Source organism: Setaria italica, chromosome I, assembly GCF_000263155.2.
Source record: "Setaria italica strain Yugu1 chromosome I, Setaria_italica_v2.0, whole genome shotgun sequence".
Lineage (NCBI taxonomy): Eukaryota > Viridiplantae > Streptophyta > Magnoliopsida > Poales > Poaceae > Setaria > Setaria italica.
The window spans coordinates 40,336,251-40,348,779 of NC_028450.1; the positions used below are offsets into that span (position 1 = coordinate 40,336,251).

General features: G+C 47.1%; 2 protein-coding genes across 2 annotated transcripts; both read left to right on the forward strand.

Moving 5' to 3' along the window:
- The first annotated feature begins 266 nt into the window (after window positions 1-266).
- LOC101779389 (protein CDI) lies at window positions 267-1,478 on the forward strand. The gene has a single exon (XM_004954152.2). It carries the CDS (start codon window positions 369-371, stop codon window positions 1,206-1,208), a length of 840 nt encoding a protein of 279 aa, XP_004954209.1. The 5' UTR covers window positions 267-368; the 3' UTR covers window positions 1,209-1,478.
- A 921-nt stretch (window positions 1,479-2,399) lies between these two features.
- On the forward strand, window positions 2,400-5,553 carry LOC101756543. The gene is made up of 2 exons (XM_004955199.3): window positions 2,400-3,988; window positions 4,300-5,553. Exons 1-2 carry the CDS (start codon window positions 3,446-3,448, stop codon window positions 5,020-5,022), a joined length of 1,266 nt encoding a protein of 421 aa, XP_004955256.1. The 5' UTR covers window positions 2,400-3,445; the 3' UTR covers window positions 5,023-5,553.
- The last annotated feature ends 6,976 nt before the right edge of the window (window positions 5,554-12,529 follow it).

Consider the following 12,529-nt stretch of genomic DNA (forward strand, 5'->3'; position numbering starts at 1 on the left):
TTAAGCCTAATTAGTCCATGATTTGACAATATGGTGCTACAGTAAACATTCGCTAATGATGGATTAATTAGGCTTAATAGATTCGTCTCGCGATTTAGCCTAGGGATTCTGCAATTAGTTTTGTAATTAGCTCATGTTTAATCCTCCTAATTAGCATCCGAATATCCGACATGACACGGACTAAATTTTAGCTTCAGGATCCAAACACCCCCTAAGGCAGACCATCCCCATGCTGCCAAGACCTTATTAAAAGGCGCCATCCCCTGCAGCTGATAGCTCGCACAAGCTATAACATTCACACAGGCTAGCACAGATAGCAAGGAGCAAACGCTCTTCACGAACGTATCCCCATCCGCGTGAAACTGAAAATGTCGCCCACACCTTCTCACCTCGCGGGAGCGGGCGCCGTCGCCGTCGCCGGCCCGGAGCCGTTCCGTGTGTTCGTGGGCTACGACTCCCGCGAGGACATCGCGTACCGCGTGTGCCGCCGCTCCCTGCTCCGCCGCTCCTCCATCCCGCTCGACGTGATCCCCATCGTCCAGCAGGAGCTCCGCGAGGCCGGGCTGTACTGGCGGGAGCGCGGCCCGACGGAGAGCACCGAGTTCTCCTTCACCCGCTTCCTGACGCCGCACCTGGCGGGGTACCGCGGGTGGGCACTGTTCGTGGACTGCGACTTCCTCTTCGTCGCCGACGTCGCGGATCTGGCGCGCCTCGCCGCCAGCGCCGACCCGCGCCACGCCGTGCTGTGCGTGCACCACGACTACACGCCCACGGAGGCGACCAAGATGGACGGCGCCGTGCAGACGGTGTACCCGCGCAAGAACTGGTCGTCCATGGTGCTCTTCAACTGCGGCCACTCCAAGAACCGCGCCGCGCTCACGCCGGAGGCCGTCAGCACGCGGAGCGGCGCCTACCTCCACCGCTTCATGTGGCTCGACGACGACGAGGTCGGGGAGGTGCCGTTCGTGTGGAACTTCCTCGTGGGGCACAACAAGGTCGACCCCGCCGACGAGGCCGCCACGGCACCGCGCGCCATACACTACACGTCGGGGGGCCCGTGGTTCGAGAGGTACAAGGACTGCGAGTTCGCCGACCTGTGGGTCCAGGAGCGCGACGCCTACGAGGCCGAGGAGGAGAAGAAGAAGGTCGAGGAGGAGGGTGTCAAGGCCGCCGTACAAATGTCATCCGCGGTGTCGGTGGACGCATGAGATGAGATCTCCCTTGCTAGCCCCCTAGCTACTTGCTGAGCTGAGGCCGCGCTTCGTGCTTTTTTTTTTCTCGTACACGTTGATACGTGCGTGTGGTGGAAATGGTTTGTGCAAGCGTGCATGTGTGTCCGTACTGTATTTTATTAAGAAATAAAGGATGTGGTCGGAGCGGTCGGTCGATCACGTACAATAAAGCCTTCGGACGGTGGATGCTGCTGCTTCCCAGCAGGCAGCTGCAAAGCAGCGCTCCGAACACACCAATTTAAGGTAGCCATTGCACGTCAAATCTCACGGCATGGAGACAAGCATGTTTTGAACAAAACGGAGCCGTCTGCTATTGATGTGCAACAGGGGACCTGTGACGCAGAAAATACGTACAGTGGCATGGTAGCTAGCATGGCAGTTCACGGTAATGATTCCTTGGGTGTTTTTGTTGCTGTCCTGGGCTCCTGGCCATCATATCAAACAACGAGGTCTTGCAGAGTTTTCTGCTTTGCATTCAGTTCTTGAGGGTACCTGAGGCACCAAACCCGTTAACTAAGGGGGTGTTTGGATACACCCCTATAAATTTTAGTACCCGTCACATCGGATGTTTGGATACTAATTAGGAGTATTAAATATAGTTTAATTATAAAACTAATTACACAGATGGAGTCTAATTCGCGAGACGAATCTATTAAGCCTAATTAGTCCATGATTTGACAATGTGGTGCTACAGTAACCATTTGCTAATGATGGATTAATTAGGCTTAATAGATTCGTCTCGCGAATTAGTATAGGGGTTCTGCAGTTAGTTTTATAATTAGCTCATGTTAGTCCTCTTAATTAGCATCCGAACATCCGATGTGACCCTCCTAAAATTTAGTACCCGTATCCAAACACCCCCTAAACTACGCACAGACAATGCTCGGGGTTCGTCGACAACCGGCAGGCTCCAGATGCGTACGCTGGACCTGCTTCTACTCTGTGGTACATCCCTGATCACGCATGTATGCAACAGGACAGGACACACCTCCAGATACTACACGACAACTCACACCCTAGTACGCACGCTAGATCTACTTCTCCACACCAACACACCTACATGATCCAAAAACGTCGCATTTGCGGTCCAAAGACGTTGGAGACCGTTGAGGTATAAATACCATGTATATTAGGGACTAAATTGTAAAAGGGTTGCACATGTAAATTAGGGACAGAGAAGGATCGAGAGTGTGAGGAGTCCAGAAACTTTCCCCCACTCAGTTCTTGCCTCTGTTCTTCACCCCACCACACTAGATTATGAAATCCTTGAAATTTCTCCAATTAATCTTCGATATGGTATCAAGAGCAGGTTAATCCTGTGGATTCCATCCCATTTCCACTGATTTTGCTTGTGTTCCTGGCATCAGGAGGCGCTATTTGGGGGCAAGACGTGGTTGTGGAGGAGCTGTTCGTCTCCTCGATTTAGCGGACAAAACTGACGGAGGTCCGCTTGGGGGTTCGGCGTGAGAGAGCCCTAATATCTGTGGTTTGGTGTGTGCTGATTCGCTGCAGGACAGGCGTGGTTTAGCGGGCTGTGTTTGCTCTGTTTGTTTCTGTCAACAGTAGCAGCAGGTTGCCATTTGCGTGGCTTCAAGCAACGGCAAACAACAACTAGTAGTGCTGAGTGGCTTGCATATGCATGTGTGAAGGCCACACGTGAGGATCTTGTGTCGTCCTCTCAAGCCAATGCAATGGGGGAAAAGTAAGATAATAGTATTGAAAAGCTGTGTGAGATTTTTAGCAAAATAATAGAGCAGCCCAAGGTGACTTCAGAAATTTTCAAATATGCTCTAGAGCCTAATCCTGTAAAGTTGTCAGGACCAGAAAATTATGTTAGCTGGGCTCGACAAGCCAAGTTAATTCTAGGCTCTCATGGCTATGAAAAGTTGCTCATTGCTACTGATAGAGAAGAAGATAAAGGGAAGATAAAGGGAGTGGCACAGATGCTAAACAGATTAATGATAGAGTGCTCGTGTGGCTGTTGGGTAGTATGGAATCAGCAATCCGTGAGCAAGTTGAAACTATGGAAACAAGTCTGCTTTGGAAACACAATTTTCAGGAAAAACTAATAAGATGCAAGCAACCCAGGTTATGCATGAATTGCTGCACTTGAAGCAAGGTGCAAGGTCTGTGACTGAGTATGCATGTGAATTAAAAAACTGTATAGGGACTTGCATTACTACCACCCTTTTGAACCACTTGACAAGAAAGATATGGTGATTCATTATACTTGGTTTCAGTCATTTGTTGGGAAGATTTTTCTTGATGGCCTCAATGAAGAGTTTGATCTTCGCCGTCAACTTATTTTCTCTAAAGCAGAATGGCCTGGGCTTGATGATATTATTTCTAGTGTCCTAGAGGAAGAAACAAGACTAGCACAATCCAAAGCAAACAGCTCAAGAGAAATTGGTGATCGTGCAGCATTATCCATGCAAAACATGCGCTTTGTCCGATCTCTGAAGGGTAAAGGCAATGGAAAGTTAAAGTGTGATCATTGTGGTGATGAAAGGCACACAATTGATAGGTGCTTTAAGTTACATGGCTTTCCACCAGGGTGGAAAAAGGGAAAATTTCAGCAAGGGGGAGCCCAAAGTGGTAAGTTGAATAAAGCAAACAACACTACATCTGAAGATCAATCCCAGGTAGTAGATGTGCAAGCTCTTGAGGAGTTTAAATCAAGCTCAAGATCTCAGAAGGCTTGTCTCCCACCAAAGGTTCCTCCACAGCTGATTCCAGTTTTCATGCCATATCCCAAGGTATGAAACCCCATACACTTGTAACACAATCCAAGCCATGGATTACTGATTCCGGAGCGATTAATCATATGACAGGAGCATCTAATATTTTCACTTCCTATACACCTTGTTTAGGTAAGGATAAGGTGCGGGTAGCTGATGGATCCACAGTTCCTATAACAGGTCGTGGATCTGTCAAGTGCACCAAAATCTTGTCCTTGTCACCTGTTTTACATGTTCCTAATTTTCCAGTTAATCTTTTATCTGTTAGCTCAAGCACCAAATCCCTCAATTGTAGGGGTTGGTTTGATCCTTCTCATCGTGCTTTTCAGGAGATACGAACTGGGAGGATTCTTGGGACTGGGACTGTGCATAATGGGCTCTATTATCTTGATGAAGGAAGTGATGAAGTTGCACTTGCAACAAAAATATCTCCATGTCAAGAGTTGTTGCTACTTAATCGCAGGCTTGGACATCCTTCTTTTGCTACTATGTCTTGTTGTTATCCTTCTCTTTTTGGTTCTTGTCGAAAGGAAGCTCTTGTATGTGATGCTTGCGAGTTAGCTAAGCATACGAGAGTCCCGTATCCTAGTTTGAGTCGAAGGAGTAGTAAACCTTTTGAGATTATCCATTATGATATTTGGGGGCCTTGTGAAGTCAACTCTATTTTGGGACATAGATGGTTTGTAAATTTTATTGATGGTTTTAGTCGTTACACTTGGCTCTATTTGCTAAAACATAAAAGTGATGTGTTCTCCGTTTTTAAAAATCTGATTGCCATGGTTAAGAATAAGTTTGGGGAAACAATTAGAATTTTACGTTCTGACAATGGAACTGAGTACATTAACCAGGAGTTTGGACACTTCTTAGCCTCAAATGGCATTGAACACCAAACTACATGTGTTAGCACTTCAGAACAAAATGGTGTTAAAAATAGACATTTGCTTGAAGTTTCACGCTCTTTGATGTTTACTTTGAATGTTCCTAAATTTTTTGGGGGAAGCAGCAAAGACTGCAACATATTTAATAAATCGCATGCCTCTTCGTGTTATTGATAATAAATCTCCTGCTGAATTACTTTTGGGCTCAAATGACTTTGTTGTCTCGCCCAAAGTTTTTGGATGTTTGTGTTTTGTTCACGACTACAGAAATAATGTTGGCAAGCTTGATCCTCGTGCTCTCAAGTGTGTTTTTGTTGGTTACTCGCCCCCTCAAAAGGGTTACAGATGTTCGTGTCCATATGATTTTTAGTATGGATGTAACTTTTCGGGAATATGAATCTTATTATGGCCCAACTATCGGAGATCTCCGGCACCCGCAAAGAAGGAAAAAGACGAACTCCTAATAGGATTCCCCTATAATCCTACTAGGATTCATATCGTGTAATCCTATTAGGACTCCTCTTCGTAACAGACTAGTAATCCCGTCCCCTGAAGTATATAAAGGAGGGCTGGGGTTCCTAGATCGGTAGGCTAAGAATTTATAGAACCACAACAGCGGATCAAATCCTCAACATCAAACAACACCCAAGCGCAGGGTGCCATATACAACACCCCAAACAGGACGTAGGGTGTTACACTACTCTGGCGACCCAAACCTGTATAAATTTGTGTTTTGTATCATCGCTTTTACCTTTGAGTTCCAGGTCCGGCGATCCTCCACCAAGCAATATACTACCTCGGGATACCCTTCGGTAGGTTGCCGAGTATAAAACACCAATATCTGGTGCGCCAGGTAGGGGTGATCGTTAAGATCATCGAGCGAGCTTGAAGGACCTCATCATCAAGATCAATCAAGTCGAAGCGGCGCGTTCGTTGTCCTATGCTGACTAGCAAGCAAGATCAGCGAGTTGATCTGCCTCAGACTGGTGGAATTTGTATCGTGGGCAGCGTCAAGTCCAAGATGGAGTCTGATCTGATCAGAACTCTGAGTACAAATCATGGTAACTGACTGATTACCATGTCGAGTTCGAAAAGGAATAAATCTTACAGGGTACTGTAGCAACTCCGAGTCAGTATCGGTCAACACACACAAGGATCAGGCGGAATAACCTCGTCATGTTTCAGCTGACTCCCTTGCCAAGGAAATTCGTGGAATTATGCTACACACACATGGGAGGCCACCAGAAGACTTCAAGTGCTTCGTAACAACACCAACAATTGACAATGCCGAGTTGCCGACGACTACTTCGACTACTCGACTAGAAAATTAGTAGTCAGGGCAGACTTCACACCGTCGATAACTAGTCGCAATCGACTCCAACTAGTCGGCTTCATCAACAATAGTCGCGGCTTCACGATGACCGTCATGGCTTCGTCGACAATTGTCCACGAATCAAGCTAAATCACTTTTTGAATTATTTTACATAATTTTCAGGCTTATTTTTCGCATGCGGGGCAACGCGCCGACTACTTATTTGTGTACGCCTCTCGACGGGAATTATCCTTCAGAGCTACACTTTGCCAATTATTCCTGGGGCATGTTAACCGACAGCTATGGGCATGGTACACCGAATTACGGAGGCTATAACCACGGGTTTTGTGCACTGAGTTCCGGAAGCTCCACCAACAGGCTTGGTACATCGAATTTCGGAGGCTATGGCCACAGGTTTGGCGCACTGAATGTTGGAGGCTCGAAGTGGCTACACCCTAAGGAGACACAAATCCTATACGCGGCAACACGCGCTCTCCTCATCAAAAGGCAGAAAAGTCTCAATGGCTACTTTACGCGCAATCGCGCAGTGTTTTTGTCGCAATGCCAACTACTGATTTTAAATATCTTCTCTTAGCGGTTGTTAATCTACTCAGCAGAACACGCCTCGTTTCGTGAAAGCCTCGGATCTTCTGTCATGCCTAAACGCTAGGACGTGAGACAAAGGTTTCCGTAGCAGCAGTAGCAGTACGCGTACACGAGACAAAGATCTCACACGCTGGCAATGGCTAAATAGGGACTGAGAGGCTAAACATAACAGGCTAACTATTTGGGAAAAATATGGTCGAAACAAGAGCATGACACGAAACATTTACATTCATTATTGAATAAATTTTGATACTATCTTCAAAATTCTACAATATGCTACATAATGTATGCATCTTTTTTTTCAGGTCAAGCTTCGGCGACGACCCTCCAGGACACTCAGCGTACCTCCAATGGCTCCGCTAGCTCCCAGGCTCGAGGGCTAAGCGCCCATTACTACTCGGAATATCTCCAATGGCTCAGCTAGCTTCCAAGCTCGGGGGGTTAAGCGCCAAATAACTACTCAATGTGGCTTCTACGGCTCACCTGGTGCATAAGCTCGGGGGCTGGACATCGCAATACAACTCGGATGATGACTTGCGTGAAAACTAAAGACCCTCGGGTTGATTATTTAATTATTCTAAGGCTCGAGGGCTGATAAGCTACACCTAACAGTTGATTTTTTTAAGACAAAGAAAGAAGATTCAAGATTTTATTGACCCTCAGCCTGATTCTTCGATTCAACCTAAGGTTTGGGAGCTACTCCATATGGAGTGCGAATTTTGCCGCCCTCCATATCATATCAGCAAAGATGAAGATTACAAAATCAAGACAATTAAGGGCTTGAGCACACCATAGCCTTATGACAGCTTTGAAGAAAATTGAAGATTCAGCTACTCAGGAAGCACTAAAGTACTCGGCGAGGATCTGAAAAGTACTCGAAGACTGCTGCATTCGACTATGAAGCGCTCGAGGGCTTGTCGGGATAGATCCCAGTACTTGCATGGAAGAAGACAGACTCCTACTCGGATTCCCCTGTAATCCTACTAGGACTCATATCCTATAATCCTACTAGGACTCCTCCTTGTAACCGACTAGTAATCCTGCCCCTTGAGTATATAAAGGATGGCAGGGATCCCTAGATAAGTAGGCCAAGACCTCATAGAACCACAATAGAGGATCAAATCCTCAACACCAAATAACACCCAAGCGCAGGGTGCAATATACAACATCCCAAATAGGACGTAGGGTATTACGCTACTCTGGCGGCCCGAACCTGTATAAATCTGTGTCTTGTGTCATTATTTTTACCTTCAAGTTCTAGATCCAGCCTCCACTAACCAATCTACTACCTCGAGATACCTCTCGGTAGGTTGTCGGGTATAAAACACCGACGCCAACCAATCTACTATCTCAGGATACCCCTCGGTAGGGGTTATAAAATACCGACACCAACCAATAATATTGACATTACTTTGTCCCCTCCTGAAGTGCAACAAGAGGGGGAGAGTAATGATGGAGGTATTCTTGTGGGCTCCATTCTTGTTCCCACTTTAGGTGATTCCCATGGTGTTAACCCTACTTTAAGTTGGGGGAGGAAATTAATAATAATGGTAGTCATAATTCTTGCCATGAAGATATGCAGACTAGTCTGCCTTCTCAGAATATAGAGCCCCTTCTGCATGGTGAACCAGGTACTAATCCAGAAAACTCTCTTAGTCCACCGAATGCTCCTACTAGCACTTTAGAGCAAGGTGAAAATCAATTATCTACTGAACCTTCCCTTGAAAATGACTTGCCTATCGCACTAAGAAACCCAACTAGATGTTCCAATATTCCAGCACGTCTCAAAGATTATGTTGGTCATAAACATGATATTGCCAATTTTATCTCTTACAAAAATTGTAGCCCATCATTTCTAAGTTTTATTACCACCTTACCCAATGATTGGAAATTAGCTAAAGAGGATCCTAAATGGAAGGAAGCAATGCTGGAAGAGATGAGAGCTTTGGAGAAGAATAGAACTTGGGAGCTTATAGATCTCCCACCAGGTAAGCAACCAGTAGGATGTAAATGGGTTTTCACCATCAAACATACACCTGAAGGGAAGGTGGATAGATACAATGGTGGCTAAGATGAATTCTTGAAGAACACTTATATCTTGTGTTGCAAACTTAGGTTGGGACATCTATCAAATGGATGTGAAAAAGGCATTCCTACATAGAGATCTTCATGAGGAAGTATACATGTATGTTCCACCTGGTTTTGAAACAAATCAAACTAAAGGGAAGGTATTTCGCTTGCATAAATCCCTATATGGATTGAAGCAATCACCAAGGGCTTGGTTCGATCATTTTAGACAATGAATGTTGAAAAGAGGTTATCTTCAAAGCAATGCAGATCACACATTGTTCTATAAACATGCTATAGGTGAAGTGGCAATTCTAGTTGTGTATGTGGATGATATAGTGATTACTGGGGATGATTAAGCTGAGATTTTAGCGTTAAATAAATATCTTGTACAAGAGTTTGAAGTGAAAGATTTGGGACATTTAAGATATTTTCTTGGAATTGAGATCTCTCGTGGTCCTATGGGCATATTTCTTTCTCAACGGAAGTATGTCCTAGATTTGTTAAGAGAGACTGGTATGCTTGGATATCGACCTGCAACTACGCCTATTGAACAAAATCATTGTTTAAGCAAAGAAGTGGGGGCTCAAGTGAATCGAGAGAATTACCAAAGGTTAGTTGGAAGACTTATTTATCTTTCTCATACACGACTTGACATTGCATTTGTTGTGAGTGTGGTAAGTCAATTTATGCATGATCTTAAATCTTCACATATGGATGTTGTGTATCGGATTTTACAATATCTTACAGGTTGTCCTAGGAAAGGTATTTTATATACTCGTCATGGAGATTTGCAAGTTGAATGTTATACCGAGGCCGATTGGGTTGGTTCTTTGGATGATAGACGTTCAACTTCTAGGTATTGTACCTTCGTTGGAGGTAATCTAGTTTTATGGCGGAGTAAGAAACAAAGTGTTGTTGCAAGATCGATTGCTGAAGCTGAGTTTCGATCCAAGGCACATGGCGTATGTGAACTGTTGTGGTTACACATCTTATTAACGGAGTTGCGGTTGTTTAAAAGCAAGCCCTTAATGTTATATTGTGACAACAAGGCAGCCATTGATATTGCTAATAACCCGGTGCAACATGATCGAACCAAACACATTGAAATTGATCGACACTTCATTAAGGAGAAGCTTGATAAAGGGATTATTTGTTTGCCATATGTAACTTCTACCAACCAAGTAGCGGATGTTCTAACTAAAGGGTTGCCTAAAAAAGTCTGTTCTACGTTTTGTAGCAAGATGGGTCTACATGATGTGCTTGCCCATCTTTAGGGGGAGTGTTGAGGTGTAAATACCATGTATATTAGGGACTAAATTGTAAAAGGGTTGTACATGTAAATTAGGGATAGAGAAGGATCGAGAGTGTGAGGAGTCTAGAAACTTTCCCCACTCAGTTCTTGCCTCTGTTCTTCACCTCACAATCCTTAGATTATGGAATCCTTCAAATTTCTCCGATTAATCTTCGATAGAGGGGGTGTTTGGATGCGGGGTATTAAATTTTAGGAGGGGTCACATCGAATGTTCGAACGCTAATTAGGAGGACTAAACATGAGCTAATTATAAAACTAACTGCAGAACCCCTATACTAATTCGCGAGACGAATCTATTAAGCCTAATTAATCCATCATTAGCAAATGGTTACTGTAGCACTATATTGTCAAATTATGGACTAATCAGGCTTAATAGATCCGTCTTGCGAATTAGACTCCATCTGTATAATTAGTTTTATAATTAGATTATATTTAATACTTCTAATTAGTATTCAAATATCCGATGTGACATGTAATTTTATGAGCGTGTATCAAACAGCCGAGAGACAAACCAGAAGGTTGCTCCACCGAGCGGGTCTTGCCTGTTTGCCACCGAGCCATGCCCAGTGCAGTGCTGCAGCAGGTGCGTTATGGGGTACTGGAACTGTTGTCAGTAGAACCACGACCCATCCGCCGCCAGCCCACCACACACCTGCACCGAGTCGGTCCAGCCCACAGTCACCTTGACAAGTCACGGTTTTCAAAAAAAAAAAAAACTCGACAAGTCGACAAACCCTGACAGCTCCGGCGTGCCTCACGCGGTCACGCCTCAACTCCTCCCTCCACTAAACGGCGTGCCGGGGGGTGCTCACCGCTCTGCTTCCCCGCTTCCACCGCGGCCCGCTGGCGCCACGGCACTTCGCCTCGCTGCAACACCGACGACGGTCGCCAGGTTAGGAGGAAGAGCGCACGAAGAAGACGGCGGACAACACCGCTCGCGCTGCCTCGCCAACGAATACCTGGCCGGCCGAATGCGCTCCCGAGCCCCGGCCCGTTGACAGTTAGAGCAAACCGCCCACCATGCGACCAAGAACTTCGGCCCAGTCTCTCCTTTAGGAATATTGGGCCGAATTTCCGGAGCAGAAGCCTTCTGGTCTTGAAGTCCAAACCGACGGCGCTGCCGCTCGATCCGATCGGCGGTGGTGGAAGTGGAAACGAACTCTGCCGCGCCGCCGACGAGGATGATGATGGAGGCATGGAGCACTGCTGCACTGGACTGGGTTGGCGCATGCATCGCGGCCTTCCTACTACAGGCTTATGGCAACCCAGCCACGGGATCCCGCTCCGTTCGCCAACGCAGCAGATGCGCAGGTGGAGGCTGACGTGGACGCAACACGGTCGCCGTCTCGGTCACGCGTGCCAGGCACCAGAGTCCAGAGCGCACACGCAGATCTACCTGCACAGCTTTGCCTTTGAGCACGTCTCGTCAATTTGTCATACAGCTCAACTTGCTGGAGCCGGTGCCGGGCCACGGGCCGTCCACCTCCACGGCGCGCGATGCGTGATCTGCAGACCGCTGCACTGCACGCGGTGCCTGTTGGCTGTCTTGTTCGGGACCAAGCGGCATTGTGCGCTGCTCTACGAACATGCACGGGGTGGAGGAGCAGAGCTGCAGATGCATGGCCACCACCATGGCTCTGCATGGCGCGCGAGGGCTGGGAGCCTGGGACCAACGGGAACAGTGGTGCCTGCACGCTGTTGCTTGCTTGCTAGGCGTGCAGGTGCAGCCCCGCCAGTGACCAGTGCTCATCATTGCTCGTATGTAGCAGGCCAAGCTGTCCGCCATGAACTGTGCAAGGACACAGCCTGCTGCTGGTCTACTCTGGCACGTGTATACGTGTACGTACGTGCGGAAGATACTGCGAAGAATACACGCGTACCACACAAGCTTACTCGTTTACTGTCTACAGATCTGCATGCGACGTACGTGCATGCACCAGGCTGTCGAATCCCTTTGCAACGCATGCATGCAGCGCTGAGATGCATCGTGCATGCACACACAGAACTGCGGAGAAACTGTACACATGTTCTTATACGAAGACTTGGCAGTCGTTGCCACTGCCAGTTCAACAGTTGTGTGATCGATCGATCGGTCGGTCGCGAAACCTGCGTCTGGTCATGGGTCACCCATCTCGAATTCTCGATCGATCGATCGGCCGGCCGGGCAGACCACGGCAAGGTCCATATCGCCTGGGCTGTCTCTGTCCCTCGGCCACACGCGTGTTCCCGTGTGGATCTCTCTCGCTCGACGACCGGTCGGTCACTCATGGCGCCGACGGCGACGGCGACGACGACCGATCGAGGGCTATAACTTCTGCCGTGGCGCAGTGGAGGACTGGAGGATCCTGCTGCTTCCACGTCCGGAGAGCGCTGTGTAGCCT